This window comes from Myotis brandtii, unplaced genomic scaffold, assembly GCF_000412655.1.
Source record: "Myotis brandtii unplaced genomic scaffold, ASM41265v1 scaffold27, whole genome shotgun sequence".
Classification (NCBI taxonomy): Eukaryota; Metazoa; Chordata; class Mammalia; order Chiroptera; family Vespertilionidae; genus Myotis; species Myotis brandtii.
This window is the reverse complement of record NW_005360272.1, coordinates 126,916-147,990: the sequence shown is the minus strand read 5'-3', so window position 1 is coordinate 147,990 and position 21,075 is coordinate 126,916. Positions and strand designations below refer to the sequence as shown.

Sequence of the window (21,075 nt, the reverse complement as noted above, 5' to 3'; positions counted from 1 at the left end):
CCACAGGGCTGTGGTGAGGAAGGATGGAGCATCAGTGGGGGCCCAGCCTTGGGCGTTTAGAGGGGTCGCATATTCACTCCATAAGTGGTCCTTCTTGGGCTTGTGGCCTTGGGCCAGCCACTCTCCCTGCTCCAGCCTCCATTTCCCCGAATGGAAAACGGACTGTCCCTGGTGTAAGGACACCCAGCGAGAGCCAGTGGTAAGAGGCTGATAGTGGTCTGGGGCCAGGAGGGCCAGGAGGGCCAGGGCTCCCAGCTGGCCCTCTGCTGTCTTGGATGGTGGCCAGGGCACCTGACTTCCCTGAGCCTCCTTCTGCCCCCTCCTCTGAAAGACATGGCTGATTGCCCCTGTGTAGCAGGGTCCTGGTGAGAACTGGAGAGCAGAACAGTGACAAAGGCAATAATAATGTTAGCAGCAATAGTAAGGGCCCATTTATCAAGCACGGCCTTTGTGCCCAGGGCTTGGCGTGGGTCAGCTCATTGGCCTTTGCTACTGCCTGGGAATGACTATGGGCATCTCTATGGTACTGAAGAAGGTTTTTGTTGAGAGAGAGAGAGAGAGACACACCTTGGTGTGAGAAAGAAAGAAGTATTGGTCAACCACCTCCCATAAGTGCCCCAACTAGTGTGACTATGGGCATCTCTATGGTACTGAAGAAGGTTTTTGTTGAGAGAGAGAGAGAGAGACAGAGACCTTGGTGTGAGAAAAAAAGAAATATTGGTCAACCACCTCCCATAAGTGCCCCAACCAGGGTTCGAACCCACAACCTGGATATGTGCCCTGACCAGGAATGGAACCCACCACCCCTCGATGACCGGATGACGCTCCAACCAACTGAGCCACACTGGCCAGGACTGAAGGAGATTTTGGTTGATTTCCCAGAGTCCTCCCTATGTCACAGCAGGGGCCCATGGTGCTATACCCCACCTGGTTTGGGCAGGTGCCTGATGGGGCCTTTGTGCTCCCCTCTCTCCACAGGCAGGATGATGGCTGCCAATGGGCCGCGTCCATCCCCACCACCTCCTCCCTCCTCAGTCCCCATCCTCTGTCCCCACACATTCCTGCCACAACCTCCACCACCCACTCTTCCCCCCCCTGCTGGGCCATTGTTATCAGGAGACATTCCTGGACTGCCTGAGAACAGCTTTCACCTGGGGCCCTTCTGAGAGGGGGTGGGATCACTGATACAGGCCCTGCCAGTGGCTCCCTTGGGGGATGGGCCCTGGGGCACGAGGCTGTGAAGCCCAAACAGTCTGATACTGCCTGCTGATGCTGTCTCTTATGAACTGTGTGACCTTAGGCAAGCAACTTGACCTCTCTGTGCTCAGTTTTCTCATCTGCAAAGTGGGGCTGTCCACATAGGGCTGCTTTGGGTCTCCTGGGCTCGTGTGTGTTGTGTACTTCTTAGCATGGTGTCTGGCACGCAGGAGTCCCTCTACCCATCAACTAGCTGTTGTTATCATCTGAGAACCAATTGTCCGTCCTCCTTGTGGGCCCCCAGTTTAGACTGCATATGTACCCACCCTCTGCTGAGTGCACATCAGGAGGGTCCCTGTGGGCTTTCTCTTCTCCAGGCCTGTGGGACCAGGAGAGGGCAGAGCTGAGAGAGCTATGTTCAGAAGTCGAGAAGCTGCTGTGTGACCTTAGGCTGCACCTCTTCTGCTCTGAGCCTCCTATTTCGGGTCTGCTCTGTGAGCACTTGGACCTGGGTAAGGCCCGAGGCCCTCATTGTCCCCATCACCGCACTGTCTGTAATTCCTTCCTTGGCTGGTCTTTAGTGTTTCTCTCCCACTATGGTGCCTGGCGCATAGTAGATGCTCAGCTAAGCTTTGTTGAAGGAGCCAATCGATGCACAATGACTGAGTGAATACCCAGGGCTTTCCTAGTTCCAGGCCCTTTGCCAGGAGCATCATCCCCAGTAATCTCTACTTGTGGAACTCCTTGTCCTCGAAGCTCTTCTCAAATGCTGCCTCTGCCAGGAAGCCTTTCCTGGTTTCTCCCAGTTGGAGGGGATTGCTGGTGCTCGGAACACGTGGTCTGAGGATCTCTGGTGGCCCCCGCTACAGTCCACCTTGGTATACGTAGTACCATGTGAATAATCAACTAGACCCACACATTTACTAGGAGCCACACGTGGTGGGGAGCCCTGTGCCTTCGAGGTCTTATTAATCCTCCACAACAACCTTGCAAGGTAGCTATGATTATTATCCTTCCCTTTGCAGACTTCAGAGGCTCAGAGAAGTGAAGCAATTGCCCAGCTATGAGAGAGCGAGCCAGGATTTGAAACCAGGTAAGCCTACATTTTCTCTTAAAAGGGAAAGAAAAAGCATTAATACACACATAGTAAAAAATAATTCAAACAGTACAAACGAAACAGGAAAAAGAAATCTCTTTGCACCCAGGTATCTTTGCCAGAGCTATTCATTGAGAGGTGTTTCTGGTGTGTCCTTCTAGGGAGATCCAGGCATATATAAGCGTAAATGTCAGAAAAATTATTTTGAAAAAGGTAGCACATGGTATACCCTGTTCTGTACCTGTGTTCTCTTAACAGGGTACCTTGGAGATAATTCTGTGCTGCTTTCTTCTTTTTTAAAAAAATTTAAACCTTTATTGTTGAAAGTTTTACATATGCTTCTTTCTTTCTCATGGTTGCATAGAACTCATGGTGTGGATGGAGAACACGCTTTATTTAATCAGCAAGGAATATTTTGGTTGTTTCCAGACTTTGCTTAATTATAGACAATTCTGCGATGAATATCCCCAGTCACACGCTTAGCGTTCATGTGTGAGAATGCCTTTCGGAGAATCCCAACTTGCAAGGTCATAGGGTGTGTGCGATTGTAATTTTGATGTATATGACCAGATTACCCTTCAGGGAGGCTGCACTGGTGTACCCTCACACCATACCATCTGGTTCGTCTCACTCTCACCAACACAGGTTGCTGTAGTTTTTCCCCCATGAACTTTAGTTTTTAATTTTTATTTATTTCAAAAAAGTTTTAATTGAATTTATTCGGATGACATCCTATGTAATAAAACCCTAATATGCAAATCGACCGAACGGTGGAATGACTGGTCGCTATGAACTGACCACCAGGAGGCACATGCTCAATGTGGGAGCTGCCCCCTGGTGGTCAGTGCGCTCCCACAGGGGGAGCGCCGCTCAGCCAGAAGCCGGGCTCACGGCTGGCCAGCTCAGTGGTGGTGGTGGGAGCCTCCGCGGCAGCACTAAGGAGCAGTGAGCCCAGTGGTAGGGAGCAGCAAGCAGGCAGGCAGTAAGGAGTGAGGGGTCCCAGACTGCGAGAGGGCACAGGCCGGGCTGAGGGGCCGTCCCCCCTGCCCCCCACCCAGTGCACGAATTTCATGCACCGGGCCTCTAGTTGGTTAATAAAACCATACAGGTTTCAAGTGTACAATTCTATAACACATCATCTGCCTACTGCATCGGGTATTCACCACCCAAATTTTTTTTTTTAATAGTACAGCTTTACTGAGAAATATTTCACATACCAACCAATTCACCCATTTAAAGTGTACAATTTAAAGTTTTTTAGTATATTCACAGAATTTTGCAATCATCACCACAGTCAATTTTAGAACATTACCCCAAAAAGAAACTGTGTACCCATTAGTCACTCTCCACTTCCTCTCAGACCTTCTTCCCCAGTCCCAGGCAACGACTCCTCTAGTTTCTGTTTCTATGCATTTGCCTATTTTGGACATTTCTACGAAATCATACAAGATGTTGTCTTTTGTGTCTGGCTTCTTTCACTTAGTATAATGTTTTCAAGGTCAATTCATGCTGTCGCAGTACTTCAGTCCTTTTTCTTGCCAAATAATATTCTGTCATATGGATATGTCACATTTTATTTATCCATTCATCAAGTGATGGACAAATGGGTTGTTTCCACTTCTTGGTCATTATGAATAATGCTGCTATGAACACTTGTGTACAAGTTTTTATGTAGATACTTTTTTCTTCTTAGGTATATACTTAGGAGCAGAACTCGTGACTCAGATGATAACTCTGTGTTTAACTTTTTGAGGAAATGCCAGACAGTTTTCCAAAATGGCTCCACCATTTTACATTCCTACCAGCAATGTGTGAAGTTTCCAGTTTCCCACATCCTTGCCAACAACTTGCTGTTATCTGTCTTAATTGTAGCCATCGGAGAGGGTGTGAAGTGTTATCTCATTGTGGTTTTGATTGGCATTTCTGTAATGACAATGCTATTGAGCATCTTTTCATGCAGTTACTGGCCCCTGGTATATCTTCTCTGGAGAAATGTCTATTCAAATCCTTTACCCACTTTTAAATTGGGTCCTTTGTCTTTTTGTTGTTGAGTTATGAGAATTCTTTATATATTCTGGATACAAGTTCCTTATCAGATATGTGGTCCACAAATATTTCCTCCCATTCTTTGGATTCTTTTTACTTCCTTGATGGCGTTCTTCGGCACATAAAAGTTTTTATTGTTGATGAAGTTCAGTTTAACTTCTCTTTTTTAGTTTGTGCTCTAAGGAATCAGTGTGATCCAAGGTTTGATGCCTATATGTTGTTATAAGAATTTTAAAAGTTGTACCCTGTATATTTAGCTTTGTGATCCATTTTGAGTTCATTTTTGTGTAGGGTTTGAGGAAGGAGTCCAGCCTCTTTGTTTTGCATGTGGATATTCAGTTGTTTCTACACCATTTGTTGAAAAGACTGTTCTGTCTCCGTTGAATAGTATAAGTACACTAGTCAAAAATCAATGGAGTGTAAATGTGAGGGTTTATTTCTGGACTCTAAATTCTGTCCATTGATTTGTAAATCTATCCTCATACCAGTAACACAGTGTAGATTACTGGAGCTTTGCAGCAAGTTTTGAAATTGAGAAGTGTGAACCCTCAAACTTTGTTTTTCTTATTTAAGATTTTTTTTGGCTATTTCTGGTCCCTTGGCTTTCCATGTGAATTTTAGGATCAGTGCTCACTTCGACAGCACATATACTAAAATTGGAATGATACAGAGAAGATTAGCATGGTCCCTGCGCAAGGATGACACGCAAATTCGTGAAGTGTTCCATATTAAAAAAAAAAAATTAGAATCAGTTTTTCAATTTTTGCAAAGTACCTAGCTGGAATATTGATAGGGGTTGTGTTGAATCTGTGGATCAATTTGGGGACTTTTGCCATCTTAGCAATGTTTAGTCTTCCAATCCATGAATATGGGATGTCTTTTTATTTATTTAGATCTTTAATTTCTTTCAACAATTTTTGTAGTTTTCAGAGTTTAAGTTTTGCACTTTTTTGTTAAAAAAGTATTCTTTTGATATTGTTTCCTTAATTTTATTTTTGGATTGTTCATTGCTAGTATATAGAAATACAATTTATTTTTATAGCATGATCTGATAACTTACAACCTTGCTAAACTTGTTTACTAGTTCTAATAACTTTTTTAGTGGACTCCTTAGGATTTTCCATATATAAGACCATGTCATCTGCAAATAGAGATAGTTTTATTTCTTTCTTTCCAATTAGGATGCCTTTTATGTCCTCTTTTTTCCTGGCTAGAACTCCAGTACAGTGTTGAATAGAAGTGGTGAGAGTGGACATTCTTGTCTTGTTCCAGTTCTTAGGGGAAAGCACTCAATCTTTCATCATTAAGTATGATGTAAGATATGGGTTTTTCATAGATGCCCATCATCAGGTTGAGGAAATTCCCTTCTATTTCTAGTTTGTTGAGTGTTTTTGTTATGAAAGGGTGTTGGATTTTGTCAAATACTTTTCTGAATATATATTGAGGTTATTATGTGGTTTTTGTCCTTTATTCTATTGGTATGGTGTATTACATGAATTGATTTTCAGAAGTTAAACCAACCTTGTATTCTTGGGGTCAGTTTCATTTGGTCATGATGATAATTCTCTTTATACATTGCTGGGTCCAGTTTGCTAGTATTTTATTGAATAGTTTTACATCTTATCTCCTAAGGGATAGCAGCCTATAGTTTTCTTTTCCTGTGGTATTTTTGTCTGTTTTGGGTATTAGGGTAATACTGGCTTCATAGAACCAATTGGGAAGTGTTCCCTAGTGAAGAACTGGTATTCTTTCTTTTTCTTTCCTGTGTGTGTGTGTGTGTGTGTGTGTGTGTGTTAATCCTCACCTGTGAATATTTTTTACCATTGATTTAAAAAATATATATAATTTTATTGATTTCAGACAGGAAGGGAGCTGGAGAGATAGAATCTTCAATGATGTGAGAAATCATTGATCAGCTGCCTCCTGCATGCCCCCCACTGGGGATTGAGCCCTGACCAGGAATCGAACCATGACCTCCTGGTTCATAGGTTGACGCTCAACCACCATGCCACACTGACCAGACTCCCATTGATTTTTAGAGAGAGTGGAAGGGAGGGATGGGGGCCGAGAAAGAGAGAGGAAGAGAGAGACATTGATGTGAGAGAGATACATTGATTGGTTACCTCCTGCATGTGCCCCGACCAGGGCTGGGGAAATGGACCTGCAACCGAGATATGTGCCCTTGACCAGGAATCAAACTCGTGACCCTCGCTGCTCAGGCCGACACTCTACCACTGAGCCACACCGGCCAGGGCTATTTCTTTAAATGTTCAATAGAATTTATCAGTGAAGCCATCTGGGCCCGGGTTTTTCATTGAGAGAAGTTTTAAAATGACTAATTCAATCTCTTGTTTTAATTTTACTCAGATTTTCCATTTCGTCTTAGTTTGGGTAGTTTGTGTTTTTCTAAGAATTTGTGCATTTCATCTAGGTTATTCAGTTTGTTGGCATAGCATTCTCTTATAGTCTTTATTTCTGTAAGGTTGGTAGTATTGTCCTCTCTTTCATTCCTGATTTTAGTAATTTGAATCTTCTCTCTTTTTCTCTTTGTCAGTCTAGATAAAGGTTTGTCAATTTTGTTGATCTTTTCAAAGAACCAACTTTTGGTTTTGTTGATTTTCTCTATTTTTTTCTATTTCATTAATTTTTCTGCTCTAATCTTTATTTCCTTCCTTTTACTTGCTTTAGGGTTCATTTGCTCTTTGTTTGCCAGTGTCTTAAGGTGGAAGGTTAGGTGACTGATTTTTCCTTTTTTAATACAGGCTTTTACAGCTCTAAATTTCCCTTTAAGTTCTCCTTTACTGCATCCTATACATTTTGATAAGTTGTTTCTTCATTTCCATTCATTTCAAAGTATTTTCTACTTTTTTTTTGGTGACTTCTCCTTTGATTCATTGGTTAGTGAGGAATTATTAATTTTCACATATATGTAATTTCTCGAATTTCTCTCTGTTAATGATTTCTTATTCCTTTCATTGTAGTCAGAAGCATACTTTGTATTATTTCACTCCTGAATTTATTAAGGCTTGTTTTATGGTTTAACATATAGCCTAACCTGGAGAATGTTCCATGTGCACTTGAGAAGGATGTGTAGTCTGCCGTGGCTGGGTAGCTTGTGTAATTTTCATTGCATTAATCTTATAAGTGTAGTTGAGCACCTTGTCATATGTTTAAGAGCCATTTGCTTTGCTATCTGTGGTTACTTTTCTTATTTTGTGGGAGCTCATCGTGAGTTACTAATATTCCTCCTCGTTTGTGTTCTTTTGAATTTGTTTATGATGTTTATTGAGTTATGCAGACATTTTATTTTATTAAAAAAAGACATTTCACAAAGTCTCATTTTGTAAAAAGATTTTGTTTATACACACACACACACACACACACACACACACACACACACATATATATACACATATAATTTTTAGAGAGAGAGAGAGGAAGGGAGAGGGAGAAAAACATCGATGAGCATCAATCGCTGCCTCCTGCAGCCCCCTACCGGGGATCGAGCCCACACCCCGGGCATGTGACCTGACCCAAAATAGAACTTGCAGCCTTTCAGTACCAGGGCGCTGCCCAAGCAACTGAGCCACACCAGTCAAGGCTATGCAGACATTTTAGACTTTTATGTGGATTGATTTAGCATTTGAAGGCTGATTCTTAGGTTTTGTGCCATGTTTAGAGATGCTTTTCCCATTCGGATATAAGAAAATGTATTCTCCCCTCCCCTTTTTAGAGCTTTATGGTTTTGGTTTTGTGGGATTCCGAGCTGATTGATCTGGAATTTATAGGCATATGGAATGAGATTGAGATCCAACTTTGTTTCCTGATGGCAAATCCTTAGTCCCAATTCTATCTTAAATATAGTCTATCTTTTTCTCACTGGTATGAAATGCCACTTCCATTATTTATTAAATTTCTGTATGTTTGGGGACAATTTTTGGACACTATTCTGTTCCATTTATTTGTCTATTTTTGTGCTGGTATCACACAGTGTTAAGTACTATGATTTTATAGTAATTTTTACTGTCTGGTTGGGCAATTTCCCCTCTCATTACTCTTCTTTCTAGGATTTTCCTAGCTACTCATACACATTTACTTATACACTTTAAAATTGACTTCTTTAGCTAAAAGAAAATCCTGTTGGAGTTTTATTGGTATCACATTCAATTTTTAGATTAACTTAGGAAGAATTGATATTTTTATAATGCTAGGCTTTAAAAAAATTTTATTTTCTGCCCTAGCTTGTTTTGCTCAGTGGTTAGAGCATTGGCCCACAGACTGAAGGGTTGTGAGTTTGATTCTGATCAAGGGCACGTACCTCAGTTGCAGGCTCAATCCCTGGCCCTGGTCGGCGTGTGTGGGAGGCAACCAATGGATGTGTCTCTGTTGCATTGATGTTTCTCTCTGTCTCTCCCCCTCCCTTCCACTCTCTCTAAAAATCAGTGGAAAAAATATCCTCAGGTGAGTATTAAGCAAAAAATTTTCTGATTGCTGTTGGTAGTGGAAAAAATATCCTCAGGTGAGTATTAAGCAAAAAAATTTTTTAAAAATTTTCTGATTGCTGTTGGTGTATAGATACAGTGTTGATTTTTTGATATTACCTTTTAATTTCCTACCAGTTACCTTAATTCGCTTTTTGTTTAATAGCTTTGCAGCAGATTCTTTTGGGTTTCCCAGATCTACATTGATAACATCTGAAAATGGTGATACTCATCTTCTCTTTTCTAATTCCATTTTATTTCTTCCATTTCTTTTTCTTAGCTCATTGCATTGGCAAGTGTCTTAAAGGAAGGTTGACTAGTGGACATGCTTGTCTCTCCTGGACTCTTGCCCTATGAAATAGCTTTTGTAGGCCTGGGCTCCTACTCAACTCCACCAGACAATCCTTCCAGGGCCAGACACAAGGCTTGACTCAGACTAGGAATTTTGGAAGCCTTTGCTTAATTGTAAGAGTGATTATAAAAGAGAGCAAGGGTCTGAAATGTAATGATCATAATAGCTAATACTCATTGAGCACTTCTTATGTACCAGGCACTTTAGAAGTATTATCTCATGTTTCCCCCACAACAAGCCCAGTTACCTAGGAACAATTACCTTGATTCCCATTTTTGGTAAGGGGTAAACTGAGGCCCCCTTGAGGCTGAATGGCTAGGAAGTGGCAGTCTGGCATCTGAACCTGGTATTCTGGTTACAGGCCTATATTTTTGACTCCTCCATATTGCTTCTTCCTCCCTGGAGGGTGCAGAGATATGGATGGTGAGTTGGCTGGGGGGGGGGGTGGTGTGTGCCTAGGGCAGTGGAGTTGTCAGCACAGTGCCTGGGCCATCAGAGGTGCGTCTCGATGACTCTCTTGAACCTCCAACGCCCCAGCTCTGCTGCACTCACTTGTGTGGCTTTTCTGAACCTTAGTTCCATCTATAAAGTGGGTACAGTAATAGTCCCTGCTTCGTCGTGCTATCAGGATAATTGAGTATCAACTGCTTATGAGGATCTCAGCACTCAGGCCCTGCCACCTAACTCCTGCTTCCTTTGCATTGCTCCTCTTATTGCCTGTAATGATAAAAACAACACTGTGTGCTGTTAATCAAACACTTATTCTGTGCCCTTCACATGGACTCTCTCACTTCATTCTCAGATGTTAGCTTTATTATTCCCATCCTATCCTATATAATAAAAGGGTAATATGCAAATTGTCCCCTCAACCGGGAGTTTGACCAGGGGGCAGGGCTGGCCTGCCAACTGCCCGGGGCCCCTCCCCCCAGATAAGCCCACCCCTGATCGGACCCTGTGGGCACTGATTGGGGCAGGCCAGCCAGACCCCACCTGTGCATGAATTCATGCACTGGGCCTCTAGTCTATATATATAAAAGCCTAAGTGACTGAACGACTGAACAACCAAACAACCGGCCAGTGCGCTCCCACAGTGGGAGCGCTGCTCAGCTGACTGACGGGTGTGCCAGATGCCGGGCTCATGGCTGGCAAGCGCAGCTGCGGCGGCGCGAGCCTCTCCTGCCTCAGGGGCAGTGCTACCGAGCAGCGGTAGAGGCAGGTGCAGTGGGGCTGGGATGAGTGGGAGCGGTGTGGTGCCCAGCCTGGGCTCGAACTCCTCACTGGCCTTCTGGTCCACAGCTTCGTGCACTACTACATCCCCCGAGGGATCTCAGATTGTGAGAGGGGGCAGGCCAGGGTGAGGGACCCCACCAGTGCACGAATCCATGCATCGGGCCTCTAGTTTTAAAGGTAAGGAAACTGAGAGGTGAAGTAACTTGTCCAAGAACATTTAGCTAGTAAGGCAGGATTTGAACCCAGGTCTGACTGAGTCCTTATTCTCTCAACTCCTAAGCTCCTGGCCTCCCCTCCACCCTTAGAAGGTGGTGGAGGTGATATTCTTCAGAGTCGGGAAAGAAGGAGTGGGTATGTCAGGACTGAACACCAGTTTTTTCTGGACTCTTCTGGATGTTATGAGCATTTGTGTGCCTGAAGGGGGGCACAGCTCATGCAAAAGCCAGGAGGTGAGAGCCAGTGGCTCCCTCTGTAGGGTCTGTGGGTGAGGGTGACAGCACCAACTCTGTGGACATGTCTGTGTGGTCTATAGAGATGCCTCGGTGCACTGGAGGGCCCACCCTGCTGCCCTGGCCAGGATGACGGGCCTGGCCTGAGGGAGTGGAGATAGGGTGGGAAGGGGATGCCTTTGAGAAAGATTGGAGGGAGGATGGGAAACCAGCCCTGACAGTGACATGGGGCGGGGCAGCCTCAGGGAGAGATGCCAGATCAGGTTGGAACGCGCTGAGCATGAAGTGTTGGGGGCACTGAGCCGGGCCGCATTCTGGCATCTCTCATGGGTAGTGATAGCTCAGGCCCTCTGTCCGGAGCCTGTGGTCAGGAGTGGCTCCCCAAAGGAAAGGGGCCACCTTCCTCTGGGAACCTCAGGCATCCCAGTACAGAGCCCTTACCACTTCCCCTTACTATTTCTGCCTTGGCGTGTGTAAGTGGTGGGAGAGGGGGGTGGGTGGGGGGGGGGGGGGGGGGGTTGGCCATTCTCAAATGGGCAAGTCATGGTGACTTGGTGTTTGGGCCCCGAAACAGGGTCCTGCCTGGAGAAAGGAGACTGAGGCCAAGAGGGCTGTCCCTCCCAAGCTCACAAGCATGGTGGCAGCCCTGCAGGGACTAGACACCCCCTAAAGGTGCCTGTCCTTCCTCAAGCTCACTCTGCTTTGTAAGAAGCCTGGAACTTCCAGCTTTCTCCAGGAGTGGGGCTGGACTGCCTTCCCCGCTCCTGGCCCCATCTGCCGAGGCGTCTGGCTGTTCGGTGAGAGAGGTCCCGAGGGCAGGAGGCGGGTCCCCTGAGCTCCTCCACCCTGAGCAGCCCCGGATTCCTGCCTGCCTGCTGTGTTTTCCTACCCCCACTTCTTTCCATTGTCATTCTCACCCTCATTGTGTGACCTCAGGCAAGTTCCTCAACCTCTCTGTGCCTCAGTTTCCTCATCAGTAAAATAGGGACACTGTTAGCATCTACCTTCTAGACTATCATGGGGATTCGATGCGTCAGTACTTGCCGGGGGCTTAGTTCAGGGCCCAGTACAAGGTCCAGGCTCTGGGAGGGTTTGAATATTGCAGAATGATACTTGGTCTCTGCATGAAATCGCAGGAACAAAGCAGGATGCAAACCCTGTGTCTGTGCTATTTAGTCTTTGGTCTATTCTGCAGATATTTCCAGAGCACCTTGTAGGAGCCAGGCCTCCTGGTCACCAGGGATATGGTGATGGATCTGCCCTGGTCCTGCCTGCAGGGAGCTATGGCCAGGGCACCACAAGGATCCCAGTTTACAGTCCTACAGTCATATGATGCCAGAAGGGAATGTGTGCTCCATGCACTCCCCTCACTGATTCTCCCAGGAGCCCTATGATGTGGTACCTCTGTTATACCCAATTGACAGAGGAGGAAACTGAGGCACAGGGTCCCACGCCAGGGTGGTAGGGCTTGGATTCAAACACAAGTAGTCTAATCCAGGACTCTGGCTCTTAGCCTCGACCTGCCTCCTGTCCACAAATACATATATATTTACTTGTATAATTAGAACCAACCACAAGGACCAAAAACCCCCCACAAAAGACCAAACCCCAGAAACCAGCAAACACTGTAGTCAGAGGCCCTGAGCCACCGTGGCCTGTTCTTGAAGGCTGTCTTATGCTTTTCTGAGTGCCCCAGTGGGGAGCGGTCTTCTTGGCTAGTGTAAGACTTAGGGCCAGGAGCTGTCGTTTCCTTCGCCCCCTCCCAAGAGGGCACATACATCCTCTTGGTGCTGGAAGAGCCTCCAAGGTCCAGTGCTGGCTCTCCCTCTCACTCCACAGCACATTAGCCAAGTACCCTATCTCCTGTTCTTGGTTACCTCCCATGACAGGAGGCTCACTTTTCAGCATTCAGTTCATTGTAAAGAAAGTTTGGGATCTTCGAAAGTTCTCCATTTAAAAACTTTTTAAAAATATATTTTTACAATTTTCATTTCCTCTCAAAGTGCCACAAGCAAGTGCTCTGTGAGGGCATGCAGTCTCTGAGGCAGGGCCTGGCCAGTTCGTCTCTTTGTCCTGCTGTAGTGACTGACAGCCTCCTGCACAGTTGGTGCTGTGAAGGCTGGACCAGGGAGCAAGTGGGTTGGAGGTACGGTGGTTGGGGCTCAGCCTCCATCAAGCCTGGGAATGTGGGTAATCAGGTCAGTAGGTCCCTCGGGACACCGACTATATGAGTGCTGATGGGCACCATGACCTCAATGGATTGGGTTGCCATAGAAATTGGCCATTCCTGTCCCCAGGCCCATTGGTCCCTCAGGAGGCCCTGGTGATCCTTTGGGCTGTTAAGCAGGTCTCCCTAGGGCCTCCCCAGCCCCACATTCTCTGAGCTGGATGGACCCCAGGGAGCATGCAGGCCACACCTCCATTGGGCAGCAGAGCAGGCTGAGGCCCAGAGTGTGTAGGGACCGGCTGAGGTTCACATAGGGACTGGGGTCACAGAGCTGGACTCAGCTCTCAGGGCTAACAGGCTTGCCCGAGGCCCCCACCAATTAAAGGGACTTTTCTCCATCCATAGGTTCCCAGAGGAAATTCAGGACTAATTCCAGGGCCTGCAGCATGCCCTGGAGAACAGTCGGAACCACCTGGCTGGTGTGTCCAGAGTCACACAGACCAGTGAGGGACTTTTCTCCATCCATAGGTTCCCAGAGGAAATTCTGGACTAATTCCAGGGCCGGCAGCATGCCCTGGAGAACAGTCGGAACCACTGGCTGGTGTGTCCAGAGTCACACAGATCAATCTGAGCTGATGTGCAGGCTGACCGGCTGTGTTCCCAGCACTCTGGCTTGCCTCGCTCAGTTATCACAATGGCCCACCGTTTCCAGATGAAGAAACTGGGCACAGGGAGGAGTTAAGTTGCTTACCTGAGGTCATGCAACTGATTAGGGACAGAGCCAGGATCTGAGCTGCGGAGTCTGACTTTAGAGCCCACTCTACCACCTTGCCCCACCCAGCATTGTTCTCGCTCAGGAAAGGCTTTGGGAGGCTAGAAGGAATGTTCAGGTCTGGGGAGCTCTCGGCTTTGTCTACCAGAGGCAGAGCTGATAAATCATGACCCACAAGTCAGTCATGGTGGTTTCTCTCTGATCATGCCCTCACAGCAGCCCTGAGAGTTTGCTTTATCCCTGCTTTTCAGATGAGGATGCTGAGGACCTGAGAGGGGAAGTGACTTGCTTAAGGTCACTGAGTGGGAAGAGGTGAAGCAGGGCCTGTAGTCTGCGACCCCTGACTCCACACCTGGTGTTTGCTGAGACCCCAGGCTGCTTCCCAGGTCCTCTGGGACAGCCCCTGCCTTCCACCAGGTGAGGTGATGACCCATCAGGACTGCCAAGATGAGGGAGCAGGGAGGGGTGGCCGTGATGGTGGGGAGTGGGGGCCAGCCAGGACCTGAGAATGGGGAAGTGGAAGGCAGAAGGGTGAGGCAGGGCCACGGGCGTCACTGGGGAGTTTTGACCTGCCAGATTTCTGGCTCCGAAATCTCTTTCATTCAGCTGTTTATTGAGCACCTACTGTGTGCTACACTGTGCTAGGTACTGGGAGCATAGCAGCGAACTAGACAGACTAAAGTCCATGACAATAATAATAATAATATAATCACACAAATACAAATTAAGTGATTACTGGGCCACATGTTACCAAGGAGAGGCACGAAAGTCACATTAACTTAGACCAGTGAAAGAATTTGAGGAACGTTTCCTAGGGAAGTGACTTATGAACTAAGAACTGAGGGAGGCATGAGTTACCCTGGTGAAATGGTCAGAGGAGAGCATTTAGGCAGAGGGAACAGCATGTGCAAAGGCCCTGTGGCTGGGGTGAGCTCCCAGCCATCTCTCCTTCTTTCAGCTGCCTGAGTTGATTGCAACTTTTAGCACCTTTCCCCCTGGATCAGACAATTTCAGTCAGTCATGTATTCACTCAACAAACCCTCAATGAGCCCTCTCCTATGTGCTGAGTGCCTGGGGCATAGACATGACTCAGATACTGTCCCTGCCCACGAGGGACAGAAACAGTGACTCAGGAGAATGTGGAAGAGGTTGGGGCTTCTGATGACGAGGTTTCTTCTGTGCTTGATCCTGTACCAAGAAAGCCCTTTCTGGGTGACATCATCATTCCCATTTTACAGATGAAGAAATGGGGGCTCTGAAAGGCTGACTTACCTCAAGAGGCTAGTACCCCTTGTGGGCCTCAGATTCCCCATCTGTAGAATGGGTTAGGGTGGAGGCTGTCTAAGGGGCCCAGACAGCCCTGCCTGCTCCCAGGGTCCCTCCTTCACTCCAGGGTCCTCTCTCTTCTCCAGCCAGGACCATGGGCAGCAACAAGAGCAAGCCCAAGGATGCCAGCCAGCGGCGCCGCAGCCTGGAGCCTGCTGAGAACGCCCATGGTGGCGGCGGCGGGGGTGCCTTCCCCACCTCACAGACCCCCAGCAAGCCGGCCTCCGCTGACGGCCACCGTGGCCCCAACACGGCCTTCTCCCCTGCCACCGCCGAGCCCAAGCTGTTTGGAGGCTTCAACTCCTCGGACACAGTCACCTCCCCGCAGAGGGCGGGGCCACTGGCTGGTCAGTGGACCTGGGGGCATATGTTCCAGGTTGCTTCTGCCCTTCCTGGCCAGGCCAGGCTGCTCTGCCAGGAGGGCTGTGTGTCCTGGGGCAGCAACACCCCCTCTCTGGGCTGCTGTTTCTTTTGCTCATGAAAGGGGAAGTGTCTATGGGTTACTTGGCCTTGGGGACTCCTGGGAGTTTCCTGGAGGCTGTGGGTGGGAAGTGTGGTGCACAATCCATCAGATGCAGAGCATAAAGGGGTCTAAAGATATAGGACTGTAGGGCGAAACTAAGGACCAGGGAGCCCTTTGCCCTGGTCAGCCCAGAGATGGGTCGGGATAGGTGGCTAGTGTGTGGTCAAGGGGCCAGGAGGGTTGGGAGGAAAAATCAAAGCTCCTCTTCAGAGGCCCTCCTCATGCTGAAATGCGCCCCGGCGCCCTCTGCTGGCACTTTGGGGTATAACAGCCAAGACAGGGATGCTTAGAGACAGACGTGGTCCTGAGAGACACATGACACTTGCAAGCACTTGTACTCTCACCCAACACACTCAAACGGAGCCACACACTCATGGTTACACACACCAAGTCAGCAATTCATTCAAAGAAACCATTTAAAGACATTTACATGTGCTAAGCTGGAGACTCCATCATAGACACGCACACCTCACGCATAGAACACACATGGATTGCACTCGCTAGGCACAGACACCCCCCCCAATGCAGATGTACACAAATATACACACACATACATACAAATAACCTGCTCTCAGATGAAGACACACACGTGTGGTCAAAGCCCTTCAAAGACACACACAGAACACAGACACATACTGAAGAAACGAATTTGCAGCTACCCACAGACCCATGGAGGCACAAGTGCACACACATGCAGTGAGAACACAAAAGCAAACAGAGACACATGGACACTCATGGACTCCTCAGGCACAGACACACGTCCAAGTGAGACAAACAGACCCACATGCGCACCCATTCATGTGTTCAAGAAATATTTGTGGCACCTCTACTGCGTGCTAGGATTCTTCTGGTCTGGGGACCCTGCAGTGTGTAATGCAGACATAATCCCCGTAGGGGAGAGAAACAAAGCAAGATGTGTAAACGGTGCGGCATGTTAGAAGGTGGTAACTGGTGAGAAGGACAGAAGGGGCAGGGAGGGCATTTTGGAGGATGGAGAGGTAGAGGTTGTAATTAAAATGGGGGACAGAGAGGGCCTCTTTGAGGGGACAGTTACCTGCCACCAAGCTCTCCCCAGACACATAGAAGAACCCGGAGAGAGAAATAGAGCAACCTCCCCTGGTGCAATTTCCTTCATTCACTGGTTCATTCATCCCACAGTTGTTTCTTGAGCACCTACTATGTGTCAGGCTCTGGGAACAAAACAAAGATGCCTGTTAGTAGGGGCTGCTGATTCTATGGAGAAGATAGACACCAAACAAATGCCTAGCATCACCCAGAGCCCATTGGGACACAGACAGGAAGAGATGTGTGCCTTCTGCACGCCCTCACAGGGGTGCCCGGCACATGGACACAGATCTGAATGTGACCATGACTCCGGGCTGGGCTCTGATGGCATGTGGGAGACCAGCGTCCACACCCCCGGGGTACAGGGCCCTTTTGTGCACACCTCTCCCTGTCCATGGCCCCTGCCGTTCTGATACGCAAAACCCTCTCTGCAGGTGGAGTGACCACCTTTGTGGCCCTCTACGACTATGAGTCCCGGACAGAGACTGATCTATCCTTCAAGAAAGGGGAGCGGCTGCAGATTGTCAACAACACGTGAGTGCCTCCCTTCCCTGTCGTCCTTGGACATCCCATCCCTTGGGCCCGGCTTTGGGCCAGAACCACTTCTGAGCATCCCAGGCTCAGAGGGCAGCATGTTGGGCAGCAGGCAGAGCTGAGCGCTGGGGCTGTGGAGGCCCAGGAAACCATCCTGGGGCCTGTGGGAGTGATAATGAGGCAAGTGGTGGTGGCTGGTGCTCCGGGAAGGTCCCTGGGACAGAGATCTGGGTTCAGTAACTTGTCAACAGGGCACAGTACCCCAGAACCCCAGAACCCCAGATCCCAGACTCTGCAGGGGGGCATGTGGTCACGGCAGAACTGGGCCCAGGACCCAGGACTACAAAAAGCAGGGCTTCACAGTGGAGGCCATGCCCACAGAGGTGCCCCCATTAGTGACCTAGGCACAGTGGGCCCGGGCAGCCGGATAAGTCAGGATAAGTCAGCGTGTCCCACTGTAGGGGGAGGAGCCTGCCTTGGGAGGGGCGGGGAGCCCATATTGGGCACACAGTGGGAGAAGGTCAGGACTGGGCATGTGGATGAGATGATAGTATAGGGTGTGGAGGGCAGGACTCCCTGGTAGATGTCTGGTTTACCTCCAGGGACTCCATCCTTGGAGTAGGCTATCCTAGAGCCAAACTGGCCTATGGGGGTCCGTGCCAGACGCTGGGGCCTCTGTGGGCAGGGGAGCAGGGAGGAAAGAACCAGTGAGGGGTGGATGGGGCTCCAGCCATGGGGTGGGGTCCTCCTCCTCCTGTCCCCTCCTCTTCTTTCCCTGCCTGGAGTGCAGTGGGAGTGAGGTACTGCACCTGTCATGGGGGTGCCGTGCAGCCTTAGGGCCATATGCCCAGGGAGGGGCGGTGGAGGCTTCAGGGTGGGCTTGGGATCGGTTTGCTCATGCAGGGGTGCTGACAGGGCAGGGCAGAGACTGCACCTGCTGCATTGCTGCCCTTGGCAGCGCTTGCTGTCCCCCTCCCCCTGCAGCCTGGGACCTCCCCCACCCCATTCCTGGCCCGCACTTGCTTACCCCAGCCTTCTCAGCTTCTCCTTCTCTCTGCTTCTTTCTCGCTGGCCCTTAGGAGGAAGGTGGATGTCAGGTGTGTACATACTTCATGGGCGGGCTGGGTGGGGTGCTTTGCTGGTGGGGGTGGGGCTGCTGTCTGCATGTGGCTGTGTCCCTGCCTGTGGTCTCTGGCCCCCCTTGGCTGCCCGCTTCCAGCTCCCCAGCTTGCGTCCTTACCCCCAGCCAGTTTGGCCAGGTCCCAACCTCAACCCCAGGCTGAGAGTGGGGAGAGTCCTCCCATCACCCCTGTCACTCTCCACCACCCCTCCTCCCATCCACCCTCCCAACTCACCCACTCCTCATTCTGATCCATCAGCCCATACTGAGTGCCAGCTGCATGCATGGCTCAGGGCTGGGCCCATTGAGGCCTGGGTGGAGAAGGCCTTGTCCATGCCTTCCTGGAGCCAGAGGGTAGCCAGGAGCCAGCCCCAGTCCAGGCAGAGTGGCAGGCAGAGGATGGGTCAGCCCAGGCGTTTGGGCTTCTGCTGTGTGTCCCCCTCTGGTGGTGACCACAGGGTCTGGGAGCTTCCAGGTCTTTGGAGGAAGAACAGTGAAGTCGAGTGGCAAGTGGAGGTGGTGGAAGGCAGTCCCTCACTGAGGGGCAGCTGTGGGAGGTGCCGCGCTGGAGGGAGCTGTGGAAGGGCAAGAAGGTTCCAGAGGACAGGGTAGAATTGACCCCTGAGTGTCCCCGAAGGCCTGGCTAAGGAGATTGGATATCTCCACCCTCTTCGAGTGTGTCTTGCTTGTCCATGCCTCCCTGCCCTGGTGCATGCTGTTCCTTCTGCCTGAAATGCCCTTTGTCCCATCTCTGCCTGGCAAACTCCTATTCATCCCTCAAGATCCAGCTGAAGACTGCCTTCTCTGAGGGGCAAGAGGGAAAAGAGGTGCCAGGTGCCGGGCCAGGCAGTTTAGACCCACGTCCTCAAATTTGCTCAGCTGCAGTCCCTCCAGGGCTGTAGTGATGGGGGGAGGGGATGTCTCCATTTTGCAAACGAGGAAACGGAGGCTCAGAGATGTGAAGGCCCTTGCCCACAGTCACACAGCTACCAAATAGCAAAGCCAGGGTTGGAGCCTGGGCAGCGGCTCTCTCCCTGACTCAAGGGTCTCTCCCTGGGGGAGGGGCTTTCCCAACTTTCTATCCCTTGTGTGTCCAGTTCCTAGTGTCACTCCAGTTCTCTCGGTTCCAGCTGTTTGGATCTGCCTCCCCCCAAGCTGGGAGCACCTTGAGGGCTGCTCGGGTTCGCCACGTTTCTGGGTCCCCCTGTCACCTGTTGCTCAGCACGCTGGGGGTACCCCTCCGGGCAGGTGAACCAGATGGATGAACAGTAATGAAACAGCACCGTTTCGTGTGCTTTGTGTGTGAGCCAGGTTTCTGTGCTGGGCGCTTTGAGCTGCATTGTTTTATTTATACATCACCACAGTCCTGGCAAGTGGAAACTCATATTTGCTCCATTTTACAGATGAGGAAACTGAGGCCCAGAGAGGTGAAATGACTTGCTCGAGGTCACACAGCTAGCGGTGGCAGAGCTGGGAGGGGAGGCGTGACCCAGGGCCCTTGCTGGGGAGGTGCAGAGGAGCCAGGAGGAGGGAAAGGAGGTACAGGGCGGGATGCAAGGGTTAGAGGCTTTGAAGAACTGGGGGGCATCTCAACCAGCAACAGTGGGAAGGGCTTCTCGGGCTGGGGTCACAGCTTGAGCAAAGGTGTGGCGGGAGGAGAGGCTCTGGAAACGGATTCTGCATCTTTCACCCAGAGAGCAGCCCTCGCTCCTTCTTTGTCCACCTCTTCCCTTCCTTTTTCCTGCCTTCCGGGTTGGGTTGGGGGGGGAGGGTGTTTGGCCAGCCCTGAGGCTGTCAGGAGGGCTGGCAGTGTTGGAGCCCGGTCCATGGGAAGCCCTCGGTGGCACTAAGGTGCCCTGATTGGAGGGTGGGGGTGAATCGAGAGTCCCTCCGCATGCACAATGCTCAGCCGCTCCTTCGCCTGGGAAGTCTGGTGGTGGCAGAGTTCAGGGCTGGCATTAGAGGAAGAGGAGAGATAAAGGGATCCGAGTTGGGGGCTTATCGGAAGGTGGGGTGTTCAGGTCTCATACCCCACCCAGGGACCACCCTACATGTCCTTCCATTGTTATTGCTTAGGGTGCATTATTGTTTAATCTCCCTGCCCCCTGCCCCCTGCCCTAAACCCCCACCTCCTCTTATGAGTGAGGAACTTTCTGAATATAACCTGTGGTTGGGCTGTGGGGGGCGATGGAGAGCTTGGAGGAGCACATTTGTGGCTGGGGTTTGGCCAGGGCTGGCTGGGCCGGGGCTTCGCAGCAGGCCTGGAGCTCCTCTTCCCCAGATCCTCATGCCCTGTGCCCTGAGCCCGAGAATCCTGGGCCCTCTGTGGCCCTGGATCTGAGGAAGCCCACTGGGGTCTCAGGTCTGACTGTCGCAAGCCCAGCCCTGGTGTCTGAGTCTCCAGGAGTCAGGGCCCCTGTGGGTTGCTCCCTGAACTGCCCCTTTCTCCCGCCCACATTCTAGCAGCTTCTTGGGGGAGCACTAACCTTGGAAACCTTGCCCTGGGTGCTCCCCACCGTGGGGCAAGGGACACCTTCCTGTCCTCCTTACTCGACCTGCCCTGGCCTCACCCTGCCCTCTCCCATGGGCCATGCCCAGGCCTCAGGACACTTGCCTGCTTAGGCCTCTTTGACCAGTATGTGAGCACCCAAATGGGCATAACTTAGGTTCCAAAGCTGCCACAATCCTGACCCACATACCAACCCGGGCAGCACAAA

The 21,075-nt window shown here is 49.8% G+C and overlaps 1 protein-coding gene across 5 annotated transcripts in view; it reads left to right on the top strand.

Moving 5' to 3' along the window:
• Positions 1 to 1,622: 1,622 nt before the first annotated feature.
• Positions 1,623 to 21,075, top strand: part of SRC (SRC proto-oncogene, non-receptor tyrosine kinase) — a 33,490-nt gene continuing 14,037 nt past the window's right edge. For 2 of the 5 annotated variants that reach the window (XM_014541403.1, XM_014541402.1), the window contains exons 1-4: positions 2,223 to 2,290; positions 15,203 to 15,463; positions 17,139 to 17,238; positions 18,318 to 18,335. In XM_014541403.1, the coding sequence (XP_014396889.1) occupies positions 15,211 to 15,463; positions 17,139 to 17,238; positions 18,318 to 18,335 (371 nt within the window). In that variant the 5' untranslated portion in view covers positions 2,223 to 2,290; positions 15,203 to 15,210. Of the gene's footprint in view, positions 1,710 to 2,222; positions 2,291 to 11,425; positions 11,649 to 14,041; positions 14,208 to 15,202; positions 15,464 to 17,138; positions 17,239 to 18,317; positions 18,336 to 21,075 lie in introns of those variants that run through there. The other 3 variants (XM_005868453.2, XM_005868452.2, XM_014541404.1) reach the window with 3 other exon arrangements.